The sequence below is a fragment of the Cupressus sempervirens genome, chromosome 11 (genome assembly GCF_028749045.1).
Source record: "Cupressus sempervirens isolate cs-2001-9-10 chromosome 11, ASM2874904v1, whole genome shotgun sequence".
In the NCBI taxonomy this organism is placed as follows: Eukaryota; Viridiplantae; Streptophyta; class Pinopsida; order Cupressales; family Cupressaceae; genus Cupressus; species Cupressus sempervirens.
Genome location: NC_143128.1, coordinates 98,484,296 through 98,497,429, shown reverse-complemented (window position 1 = coordinate 98,497,429; position 13,134 = coordinate 98,484,296). Strand labels below are relative to the sequence as shown.

The following is a 13,134-nucleotide window of genomic DNA, read 5'->3' as shown; positions in this document are numbered from 1 at the left end:
AACTACCCCAGTTGAAAATCTCACTTTCGTCTCACAAATCTAATAAACTTAACCCATTTCATAACTAGCCCAAAGTGTGGTGGCACTCTGACATCTGCCACTACGAGTTATGAAGACTGATTTGAGTTAAAAACCACTCATTTCTGAGTAATAGTTAATGCAAAGAGGCAAGAATATCAAAAAATAGTGTAGTTATTGAACACAGATGAAAATAAAAGGACTATAAACAGTTATTAGGAACCAAAAAGTTTTGCAACGGCGAACTTCCCAAATATGCTTCTGTAGCAGTGTTAACAGTTGCATGATAATTTATTGGCATGTTGCTTATATTCTCAATGTGCTGAATGAAAAAGCAAGTGATTCAGTTGAGCTGCAAGGTGCTAAAGCTAGCTCTGCTAATTTTCACAAATCATACAGCATCAATGATCTACTCTTCAAATTGCAGTGTTAATGTTTGGGCTAAATTGCTTGTCAATGTAAAGAACTTGGTTGTTTAACATCAAAAAAGGTGTCTTTTAAAAGTATAAAATATTCCGCTCCAGCTACCATGCTTTGCACTTAGAAGTGCAAAAATAATTGTTTACATACTTCCAATTTCACTTTTTTTTAAATTAGAAAAATGCATTGTGTATATTAAGTGAAGGAAACTGCAAGAGTTCAACAATAGAACATGACTCTCTTCACATTTTCCTTCAAAGATGGCAATGGTCGTACAGCTGCCCCAGCTGGTACTCGAGTACTCCGGGCTCCTGAGCCCCCAGGAGCCTGACGCCCACCAGGAAGGCCACTAGACAATGAACCACTATCTGATGTATCAGGCTCCATATAAAACCGAGCACGGAAGGCAGCCAAATGGGCATAATATGCAGGAGGCACTGCACAGAAGAAGCAAAAACAAATCAGTGAAGTCATCCCAGCATATGAACATAAAAACTATTTTGAAGACTTCAGAACCATACCTATAGATACAGAACGAGTGCACCTTGCATACCTGTAAACACACCAATACAAGAGCAGCAGACAATTAAATCCCAAATTTATGTACAAAAAATTACAAATTAAATATAAAATTAGAATATGAGCTTCAATACGTGAAAATTACTATAGTTGATGTTCTTATATGCATGATGCATGAATAATCTAAAAACAATTAGCATTGTAGGATAATTATGAATTACAATGCTCCTATGTAAATATTACTGATAGATATGCACTGTGCATAAAAAAATGAATCAAGGGAGTTAAATGAATCGGGATTTACACTAAAAGATATGCATTGTGCATAAAAAAAAGAATCAAGAGAATTAATGAAAGAGGATATACGTGTAACAAAGATTGTTTGTTAATGATTGCAACCCATCAGCTGTAAATTTGTTCTCATCCCAAAGCACATGATAATGTGCTGGTCTGCTGGTCCCCTGTAAATGATAAAAACCAGATCAGTTTTTGTTATAATACATGACAAAGAAAGCATGACAAGTTGATCTAAGAAATAAGTATTATACCTGTATCCCAGCATGGCTGCAGAGATAAAAGTCAAATTCCGTGGGATGGCAAATTTTGGAATCAACAACAGTGCCTGACAAAATAGGAAACCCAAATCAGTGTTACAAATTGACACCTTTAAATAGAGCAGACAGTACTATATATAGCCTTATAGGACCCTCATACCTGGCAAGATGTTCCCACTTCTGTCTATAGAATGCCTATCTGCATGGTTGTTTGCAAATAGTCTAGTATGGTGCCGCTTTTGAACAACAACAAATGTCACTGGGGGCTGGTAATTTGGCTCAAGAGATGCACAAGCCTGTTTGCACCACAGAACTTTTAGTTCATATAGCATTCAGCTGTCTTCTTTAAGTCAATCCAAAAGAGAATACAAACAAACTAATGAGCCGTGTCAATCTCAACTGAATAGCAAGTACTATAGTGAGTATTAGGAAACTGACCCTGCGAATAGCATCCAGTTCATAAAGTAGAACTTGGTAAAACTGTCCTTCACTTACACCATCTCTGAAGAAATACCAAAGCTGTCACTAAGGAGACATAAGAAATGCAGAACTAAATCTCACCACAAAAACCAATCAAAATGAAATAAATTACCTATAAAATATGATTCGCAGAGGCTTTTGTCCTGTTGCTCTGCGAAAAGAAATCAGTAGCTCCCTGCAAAGAATCAAAGTGAGATAATCATTTGAATTTCCTAATATCATACTTTTAAATTTCGAGTAGCAAGTGAATTTCCAAAAATCATATTTTTAATTTTGAGGAGCAGTAACTTGTCTAAGAATTTTCAATTTCATTGGTTGGTTTAGTGTTAATAAAATGCATAATGATCAAGGCAGAAATTGTGCTCTAGAGGGTTTTCTCCTCTTCGTCACATTTAGTAAAATTCAGAACATGTCCCTAATCCATGGTGTGTGAAGTTGTAAAAGTTTTCCTTAATTCTTTGTAAATTAAATCTCTTACATTCTAGATTTGCAGATTGTACTGGCTATACATTGTCACTACATAATACAGGTAATCATCCTAGTTTAAGACTGAATACAAATTGAATACTATACACTGCTATAAAAGGTGGTCACTATTTCAAGTAGAACACCTCCAAATCAAATATAAACTGAATCAGCATCCTGACATTTACATCTCAAACAGAACTTACAAGGACATAACAACGCAGGCAGACATATGATATGTACCAAAAGACTGCTTTTAAAATGCGAAGTTACAGTCAACCAAATCCCCAGCACAAATACACACCCCTGAAATATATAAACTTTTGAACCAAACATGTAACAATCTTTTGCTAAGCAGCATGACAACCCGGTAGACTAAACAAATACCACATATGGTGCCTACTTTATCATTCCTCCAGTAACAGTGCCTCGTACTGGATCTTGCCAGACTTTATACAAATCTTGAATGAGCTCTTGCCGGTGCGCCTGCGCACAAACTAGGCCTGCATACTTTGTGACTTCAGGCCAGTCTTGAGATGCAACCACCTGACATTTGCACCAAACCCAAAATATTAAGATAAGCATTTTTCCTATGAATTGTGTAAACCAGAACAGCAGCAAACAATGATCTTAATTGAAAACCTACTGCCGCTATTGATGGACTGGAATCTTCTCCAGGGTGTGGATGCGTAACATCTGCCCCAAAGATGATAGTAGGTATATCACTGACCAGAGGAATCCTTCTAGAAATTGCATCAGCAAGGACTGTGTTTCTTCCACCAACCTAACATGCAAAGCATCAACAATGACAAATTAATAAGTTACCTTTTTTTCAAATAGACATAAAATATAACATATCTGCGGGCACACTGGAACTGCAAAATATATCTTCAGTACACACCTTTACATTAATTTTGAGGGCCACATTTGCTAAATATTGCTTGCTCATTTTAAACACGTGCTTTGTCAGGCAGCATTGTGAAACTAAGCCGAGATCAGTTTCACATATACGCTTAAGGTCACCTAAAGCAACACAAGACAACTCATCATTGACTAATATAATACAATGTCCCAACCCATCATAGAATAACAAAAAACAATTCTTCAAGGAACTTCTATTATTTATAGAAAATAAATCAAATACCAGCAAACCATTTCCTGAACTCTTTCAAATTCTTGGATGAAACTAAAGGAAAAAATACACACCATACAAAGAACCATTGTTGTCAGGCAAAATGACTATAAGAAGTTCCAGCTCTTTTGTCTTGAGTCTTGCATTTGCCTCTTTGCAGATGGTCTTCAAGGCTCTCTCTACTTGTTCGGGCCGTGACTGATGAATCTGGATCACAGGTTCTGGGTTGAAATTCTGCAGTCAAACAAGAGGACATCACTAAACAACGAAGGACGTGCCAAACTATTTAAATTATTATGGGTGTCTGAATCGTAAGTAAATACCATCCCAGAAACCTGGCACATCTGTGCCAACTCTTGACAAAACCCACGGGCAACACTCTCCTGAACACCTCGTGAAAAGTTTACACAGGCCCAATAGTTTACAGTTCCTCCATTCACCATTTTCTGTTTCATGAAATATAATAACAAATGCTAAGCACTTTCATAGTAACACTTGCATCAAAGCTTATGTAAAATTTTCTCTATCAGTATAAGTTAGAACTAAATAATTGGCATACGAAGTATATCAACGACATTTGAACTAAATACTTAGCATATGAAGTATCAAAGGCACTCCTTTAGTCTTTAAAATATGCAAACACTTCATCCATTACCTTATTCATCATATTCCACTGTCCAACTTGAGGTAAGCAATCCTTTTCCCTGCCAGTTTCATGATACTTCAGCTGCACAATAATTGTTGCATTCACAGTTAAACATAAATGGAACAGAGAAAATTTACTATATATTACAAAAACAAACCATTTTGAAAACAAAATAAATGGTAACGAGGGAATCAATACCCAAGGTGCAGGCAAAATCCGGGCTTCTACTGAAGCAAGCTTGTCACTAATTTTAAGTCCAAATTCTTTTGCATATGGATCTTGATGGTACGCATTGTGGAATACAGTCTGCATAGAAAGAAGCAATTAATTAGTCTTAAAGCTACGAAGTACTCTAATAAATCCTTTTTTTCTTGAACTGTGCTAAAAACATCTGGAGCACATGCAATCCTGCATGCCCAAAGAGATTTCTTCATTCAATTTTGGGATACAATTTTCCAGGTTCTCTGTGTGTTTGTTCTGATCTCTATCTGCTGAGCATAGCCAGTCTTCATAAATCAACTTGGAAGTTTTTATACTTGTCATGTTTACTTATCAGGCATCACATGGCTATCTCAGCAGTCCCCTGGCGACATTATAATATATTCTATTTTTTGATTAGTAGGATTAAAAAATAACTACATACAGCTGGGCCATTACCATGCCCTTGTGTACTATGGTAACATCTCTGCAGCGGCTTTTACTTTCAGATTTAATATTTACTATGTTAAATGGCTTTAAGTAGTCATTACTTCAACCATACAGGTTGACTAGGAATCTTGAGCTTTTGGAGCTCTTTAGTCTCTAGCAGCTCCAATACATCTCATTAAAAAATCTTCTATAGATCCCTGCATGAGCCAGTACAGTTATCTAACGATTCACATGCTTTGGGTTGATAAAACCACTACTTTGAGATCATGGGCAATAGTGGGCTATATCCATCCATATACAATAATACAAGGGGGGGTCTCAAAAAAAAGTTAGAAGCTGCTACTTCCTTAAGCGATCAGATAAGAATTCAAAGAGAAACCAGTGTGTGACGAGGCAAACCCTTGACTCTGGAATATTAACACTATTGTTGGCATGTTTTAAATTTAATTTGTTTTTTTGTGTAATTGTTGCAAGGCTTGCAAAGCTATACTCCTGAATGCTGTTGTGTCAATAAAGTTCTATTTTCATGATTCATTCTGAATGTGCATTTCTCAATAATAAAGAATTATTTGCTGCATTTCTATTTCTCAAATTAGAAGTTGCTACTTTCCTGAGTGATGAGGCAAACCCTGACTTTGGAATGAATTCCAAATCAATATTCACACTATTGTTGGCATGTTTTAAATTTTATTTTTTATTTTTTGTGTAATTGTTAAGAGGCTTGCAAAGCTATACTCATGAATGCTGATGTGTCAATAAAGTTATATTTTCATGATTTGGATTCTGAATGTGCATTTCTCAATAATAAATAATTATTTGCTGCATTCATTTTGATAGGTAGCAGCTGTTGCAGCAATCTGAGGGCATGTTAGCTACTATAATTAGCTATCATTTGGGAAACACATTTCTGTATGCATCAATTATTGTACTGGATTCCCTAATATTACAACACTGCACAAAACAGATAAAATACTAATTTAAATTATAACCAAAGACATCTTCAGTGCAGGGAGAGAATACCTGTAAAATGTCCATCTCTCGTTCTCGAGGACGCTGACATGTAACTTTCAGAAGGGCAGTAATTTGCCTTTCATTCAAACGTTTTGAATAGCGTTGGCCCTCTACTATTTTACAGACCTATTTAGTTACACCAGTGAGTATTCTGCATAAATAGACAGAAACATAGCTAACTTCTACAAAGCACTTCCTGTTCCAAAAGATTTATTTGAATTACAAAAGCACACCTCCATCGGTAAATAGTTTGGCCTCTGCTGATTTCCAACTTGTAGGCATGGCAAACTAGTATGCTGTATGGTAAATCCATACGTCTCCTGGAAATACTCCACCACAGATTTCATTGTTCCTTTATCATCCACAGGAAACCTATAAAAACAATATAATTAGCAACAAGATGTTCTGTACCATATATAGGTTAACTTGTAGCCTCCTGTAATAAGAATATTTCCATTTTCATATTACTAATATTAAGCATCCTGAGAATCTTACGTTAATTCCCGGGTGGGTTGAGAAGTCAACCCAGAAATACGATATTTCCTTCGCATATTTGCTCGATGTGTGACCTCAACTTTTACACCTCTCAAGGCCTTCTTAATCTGTCTCAGCAGAGATGTCATAATGACTATATTAGACTAAATTCGTTATTTACATCCACATTTTAAAATCATCTTATATAATCCAATTGGGTGTTCTTGAAACCCCATACCTTGATACGATCAGCATCAGACAATGGTCTAGATCCCATGTCCCTATTTAAGAGCTGAGCCACAAAATCAATAACATTCAGTGGCTCAATGAAGGCAGTCGATGACATATCTGCAACAAGGGAGATGGTTGTTGATTGTTATTTGCAGATCACCATTCAAGTGTGAACTTAATAATTACACCTTCCTGATACAAAATATAATATAATGATATGGGAAACATTTGCTAACAGAGAAACAGCAGTTATCCTAATTAGTAAAAGGTTAACAAATAACAGAGTAGAAAAAATAAAAAGAGAAAAACCTTCAACAAAGATTGTACTTCTATTCCTTCCTACCAATATTGAGTGACAATCCCATTTGAGTTGGTCTTATGCTCTGGTAAAATCCACGCCAGCTTTCTAGACCCTCACCAAGCTGTTGCCTCCTTCCTAAATCAGGAGAGTAAAAAGATCTTCCAACTGGAGAATACCTACAATGCAAATCAAACTTAATAACTTTCCTTCTCATCCAACTATTCATCCTCTGTGAAAACAAATTAAATTAAATAAAGGCACCTGTGTGTAGGCAACTCGCGCAACACAATATCCAGGACCTGCAGAGCTTCTTGAGGAGCATCTGCTTGCCTGCCAGATAAGAATTGACCTAAATGATGAAGGTCTGCGTGAGCCGCAAACTTTATCACAACCTTGAACTGTCTCTCCCTTCTAAAAAAACAAATGAAGACATGCTTAGGTATTGTGATGACTACATGTTTTACCTTAATAAACAAATATAATTATAAAATTTATTGTTAAATATGGGTATTGTGATTAGTACGTGTAGTGCTTGTACTATAAAAGAAATATAATTTTCAAAATATAAGAAATTATTAATTACCAAATATCTTGACAGAAAAACCCATAATGACAACAATTTTATATAGAATGGAAAGGTCAATAACAAATCCCTGGGAACAAGCTTAAGATACTAATAGTTTTACGTAGGATAAAAACTGATGTGCTAAACCAGAGCGGTAGATTCATTAAGAAAGAGATGTAAATATAGGTAAAGTGCTTCCAAGACTCGTCTAATGCCCTGGTAAATTGAAAAACAAATGTAATTCTTGAAGAACAAACAGTGCATATCTCAAGAATGAACAAAGGGTCATGCTGAAGATTTCTGGTTAAAGAAAAGCATATATCACAACAATAAAGATTAGGCCTGAAGTAAAGACAGATATATGAAACACAAATAGAAATACAATAAGAAAAATGACACTTAGAAATCCACAATAAATATGGTGCGAACTATTAGAAATCCACAATATATATGATGCAAACTATTAGAATAATAAAGCCACACAAAATTTATACGCATGTCAGCTAGCAATTTCAAGCACTTAACCATAATAGAGCATGAAATTTGAATAACAATACATAATTAGAATGTCTTTAATAAAGCATTAAATCAGCATAGCAATGAATCATTGAGCATGACTGTTCTGCAAACATAACAAGTCATGTAACAATAAGCTTCCAAGCAGGAACTTCCACATTGAGGAAAAGGAGGACCACCACAATAACAAGAAAGAACATTTGACTGAAAAATCACTCTACCAGTATCAATTTAATCTATTGCTTTACCTTGGGCCTCCCAACCCATCTTCCTCATCAAGAAGATTAATTGTAAACTCCTTGGATGCAAATGGCAAAGGGCCAGCAGTGTATAGGCTCTTACGACCATCATATGCAGGAAGTCTCCTCCCCAAATGTGTCTCCTGATACTGTTTCACTAATTGCTCCATTACCGCCCTGTTAACACCTCTGGAAGTCACCTCAGGTGTAATCGATACCTATACAGAGAAAAGTGCCAAATTGTTAGCAAGATTATGCAGTAAAAATTATGCCTAGAACACCTATGAATGGATTCATTGCCAAACTTTACCATGCTTGGTATACAACACAATTTGATCTACAACACATCAGCACATGAGTGAAATGCCTTGGGAGCATGGAACTAATAAATACAACAAAATTTGGCCTTTCGGTTGTTCTTTCTTTCCTCTCAATGTGCATGCCCAGAGACTAGTAAATTTACTGCAGTTAAGTGCATAACAGGCATGGTTATTGAGATAGACCAAGATTATCAAGCCATCAACAATGAATATTTTCTCTGTACTGTTTCAAAATGAATTTTACAAAGTAACCAATCATTTTTCACTCCTAAGCTATATGCTCATTTGTCAGGTTTTCAAATACCCTTCAGATACAGTTGATGTTCCATTCTTTACTATGAATTGCCAACGCTATAAAAATTCACTCCTATCGTACAAGCTCTTTGAATTCATCTTTTGATGGTTCAAATTTAAATTTTGTAGCTCAATGGACCAAGAACAATTTTAGGACCAGACATCACGTACTTAGCTCACAGGCAATCAATTTAGAAACATCTCCCAAAAAGAGTTGGAACAGATACTTCAAATATTTCATTTTGTTAAAAAACGGATAATTTGCATTTAATTTCAAAAGCATTTGATCTATAAAATCCTTCAGCAGTGCAAATTATAAGTGAAACATGCAAGATTCAATTTCAATATTTCATAAGAATGATACAGTAAAGCTCAATGGCAACTTACATCATATTGGTGCAGATCCTTGTCAGGAAGCTGTGCAAAAAAATGATTAGCCTTGACAATGCACCTGGTGCCAAATTTCCCCATTCCTGGACGCAATGGGAATCGCACTCCCTTGCTTGACAATGGTGTTGTTCCAGCTGCTACAATCTCAGATGGCCCAGGCACATCAGGGCCTGGAGGAGCCTGCAAAGTGACGTGCTCCATCTTTTCCACAACTTCACCAAGTCCAGCTTCAATAACAGGTTCAGCCCCACTGCTAGATTCAACCGGCAAAAGGAACTGTGGAGCAAAGGACTGTACTGGTGCTGTTGCAGCCTGTTCCTGTTGATAAGGCTGTTGAGCGGCTTGGGGCAGATCGGGAAATGGCCCAGAAGGCCCTGTGGGAGGAGGGGGGCCACTGCCATAAGGGCCGGGGCCACCTACCCTCCCAGCTCTTCCTCTCCCCCTGCCTCTTCCATAGCCCGCAGCCATGGAAGAGGGTTCGCCACCTCGTCCCTGCTGCTGATACGGTGGAGGTCCTCCTTGCATAAACCCCTGAGGGGGTGGCCCCTGTCCTTGATATCCTTGCCCACCCCTGCCTTGCTGGGGAGGGCCTCCACCTCGGCCACCACCACCATATCCACCCCTACCTCCACCTTGTTGAGGATACCCTCCTCTTCCCTGCTGAGGGTATCCTCCACGTCCCATAGCGCCTTGCTGAGGCTGACCATATGACCTCTCAGGCTGTTGAAATCCTTGCTGTTGAGCCCTCACGTCTTGAGATCTAACATCCTGGCTCGATGAGACTTGATGATGCTGACCCGACTGAGAGGTTTCACCTTCTCCATCCTTGGGAGTCTTCTTCTTTCTGGGCATTCTTTTCAGCGCTCTTGAGCTTCTTTTTCAGTTAGATATATTTGAGCAAAGTTATTGTATATTTTAACCTGCCAAACAAGAGAAAGTAGTGACATTATAAACTCTGTCTTCCAATACTTGCAAATGATCATAGAATAGGTTTCAAACATAAATTGTTTACAGACTTCCATTAAAATTTCAAGATACATCTACCGGAGACAGATTACGTAGGTAAGTTCAAAATCAGGTGATTGCAGTGCAAAATTGTTTACAATATTGAAGAAAAAAATCCATCTACCCCGTAGTCTATATAACAAGGTATTAAAAAATAGTAATCATTCCATAATTATAGACTAAATAATTTCACAGGCATTTTTAAAATAAGCTTCAGAAATTCTATTGCGCAGACCTATATGCCACCAGAATGGAGTTTCGGTTCTCACAATGAACAAGGCTTAAAGCATTTATGAATCCTCGGGTCCTTAAGACGAGATCTACTAAATAGAGAAACAGTATTTCTTCATCATGAAAACCTTGAAGTGAGATCTCAGACCTTATAATTCGTACGCACACAGTGAATACAATCTACCCAACAAAAATTCCACGTCACATTACGTACAGAAAACTTCAAAAATTAAAATCCAACGACTCTAAATGCTCTGAGATTTTACTAAAACCTAAACATGCAGCCTACATTAACCAATAGCTTTTTCTTTGATTTAGCTGCCAAAAAAACTCGCACCCAAAAGGCCTACAATTACTCTTAACCACAATTAACAAATATTGTCATCCGCAACTAGATATTCTAACAACATCCAAACTATTCGAAGACAACGCAAATCTTCTTACATCTCTTCAGTACAGGTTAGGAAATTGCATACCGAGACTCAAATGCATCGTACAACATACCTAAAATTTACATGTGTTTCGTATTCACCGCAAAAAAAGTTCGACTCCTGTCAGACAACAAACTTAGTGTACCAATATTAAAAATACCAGAGATTTGCAAAATGTTCACAAACAGCCCAAAATCATTACTCAGTCACCTAAGAACGCCAAACACTAGAAAAACACAGTAATATTTGGTAAATCCTTAACAAAAATTCACAGTAGTCCGGTCAAACACTAGAAAAACACAATAATATTTGGTAAATCCTTAACAAAAACTCACAGTAGTCCTAAATATTTCAAAGGATTTGTCAAATAGTCAGAGGCGCCTCTAATACACCGGTCCTTTACCGTCAAAAAAATATTTCTTCCATAACAAATATTTAGCTAGCCGTCCTCAGGAAATTATTCCAAAAAACTCACAAGGGTTTGCAAGATATGAACAGACTCTTAAAGAAGTATCAATCATCTACCCTTGAGACCCTCAAAAAAATAGCTGAAACTCAAAATGCACAGCCCCTGTATAGAGAGCATCACAGAAAATCAATTCCTTGATAAATAATTTAAAGCATTTAGCGCCATTATTTATAAGAAAATTCACAGATAAAGCAGCAAGTTCATTACCTCAAAAACTTATTTCATGGATAAACTCGTGAAAATTTCTACAGAGCGAAAGTAGCCATTCTCCTCGCTCAAGTTGTTTTGACGAAAACACCTCCACTCACAAACTTTCCTTCCCTCAAACCCTTTAACAACAGGACCACCTCAACGAAATCAACGGCACTGCTGACAGCCTAAACTAATTCACAGAGCCCTAAAATGAAGACACATAAAATGCGCTGAATGGGGGAGAAAAGTGTAAAACAAAAAACAAAAAAAACACGTCAGAAAGCTAAACGAAGTTCCAAATCATTTTTAGCAAGCGTTCCAAAAATACCAAACACATTTTTAGCAACCCAACCAAAAATACCGAGGACTCGTTCTCTCTTAATATCGATCTGCCTAAGCCTAACAACCATTATTGCAAGAGATGCAAGCCCGTACTTTCCGCTCCCCTCATTAAATGCTGATCCTCTGAAGAGATCTGAAAAATGTGCCGTTGAATTATTTAGACCTCCCTAACTACTGGGCATCATCGAAATGCAACCGCTGGACAGAATTCTCTTTCATTTGAGCTTCAGAAACGGAAAAAATTACCTCGAGTATATTTCGCCTCGTAGATTGGAACCTGCCACCTGGGTCTTAATAAAATAGCAGAATGGTGTTTTTAAGAAAAAAATTAGGGTTTTCTTGTTGTCATTGAAATTCGTGCAGAAACGAGAGGAGCTCTCCCTGCAATAATAATAACAAAGCCTCTGCACAGGCTACAATAAATCTCTAATAGGCCAATATTAATTATTTATTTATAAATAAAACTAACCCTGCTTTATTAATTATCTAATTAATAACTACCTGTTGCCCAATTACACTACCTTTTGCTGCTCTTAACTTACGAAGGACGATTGGGGTTCCTCTTTTCTCTCTCCTCTTTTAAGTTTTTCTTTAAGTTCTTTCTTTCTTTTTATCATCAACATGCTGAGCTAGTCTAGGATTCTTTTCCCTTAAGTGAAGTCTCGCTCTTTCTTAGCTTGTGTGGTATAACCCATGGTTTTGTGGAGTTCTTTTCAGTTTTTTAATGAGTAAATGATTTTATATATAACTGATTTTTGTTTCTTTGTTTCCTAGAATTTGGATTTTCTAAGATGGTGAAGAAGGTATTGAGGAGAGGAATTTTAAAGGTATTAAACTAAATCTAAATCTAACTTTTGTGATTGATATTCTTTGATTGTGGTGGAAGCTAATAGAAGGAATTGGCGAATAGATAGTTTCACGTGGATGCTTTATAACACTCTTCTGACAAATAGTTCATGTGATGCTTCATAATATTCTTTGGTAGTGGTAGAAACTAATAAAAGGAATTTCGTAATGTGGGTGTTTAACTAAATTGATAGTTAAAAAGAAATAATTATGGAATAGATAGTTCATATGATGCTTCATTGTATTCTTTGGTAGTGGTAGAAACTAATAGAAGGAATTTTGTAATAGATAGTTCGTTGAGGGAGTCTGTTACTTATTCTAATTGATGCTTCATAGTATTCTTCAATAGTGGTGGAAGCTAATAGAAGGAATTGTCCAAGAGATAGTTTCAGGTA

The 13,134-nt window shown here is 36.7% G+C and overlaps 1 protein-coding gene across 5 annotated transcripts; it reads right to left on the bottom strand.

Moving 5' to 3' along the window:
- Positions 1-439: 439 nt before the first annotated feature.
- On the bottom strand, positions 440-12,290 carry LOC149528396 (protein argonaute PNH1-like). 5 transcript variants are annotated; one of them, XM_089811370.1, is made up of 25 exons: positions 12,140-12,290; positions 11,880-12,026; positions 11,567-11,756; positions 9,221-10,143; positions 8,229-8,437; positions 7,161-7,310; positions 6,942-7,075; positions 6,606-6,715; positions 6,389-6,495; positions 6,127-6,265; positions 5,903-6,019; positions 4,433-4,540; positions 4,244-4,315; positions 3,912-4,034; positions 3,663-3,822; positions 3,358-3,479; positions 3,103-3,240; positions 2,860-3,002; positions 2,104-2,166; positions 1,950-2,013; positions 1,672-1,807; positions 1,506-1,579; positions 1,324-1,418; positions 960-991; positions 440-875 (listed from the first exon to the last, which is right to left on the bottom strand). In XM_089811370.1, the coding sequence occupies exons 4-25, from the start codon at positions 10,073-10,075 to the stop codon at positions 658-660; spliced, it is 3,369 nt and encodes a 1,122-aa protein (XP_089667496.1). In that variant the 5' UTR covers positions 10,076-10,143; positions 11,567-11,756; positions 11,880-12,026; positions 12,140-12,290; the 3' UTR covers positions 440-657. The 5 variants fall into 5 exon arrangements, with proteins under 5 accessions (XP_089667496.1, XP_089667495.1, XP_089667498.1 ...); XM_089811369.1 differs by having other exon boundaries at positions 11,567-11,781; positions 11,913-12,026; XM_089811372.1 differs by lacking the exon at positions 11,567-11,756 and having other exon boundaries at positions 11,987-12,026.
- Between the last annotated feature and the right edge of the window lie 844 nt (positions 12,291-13,134).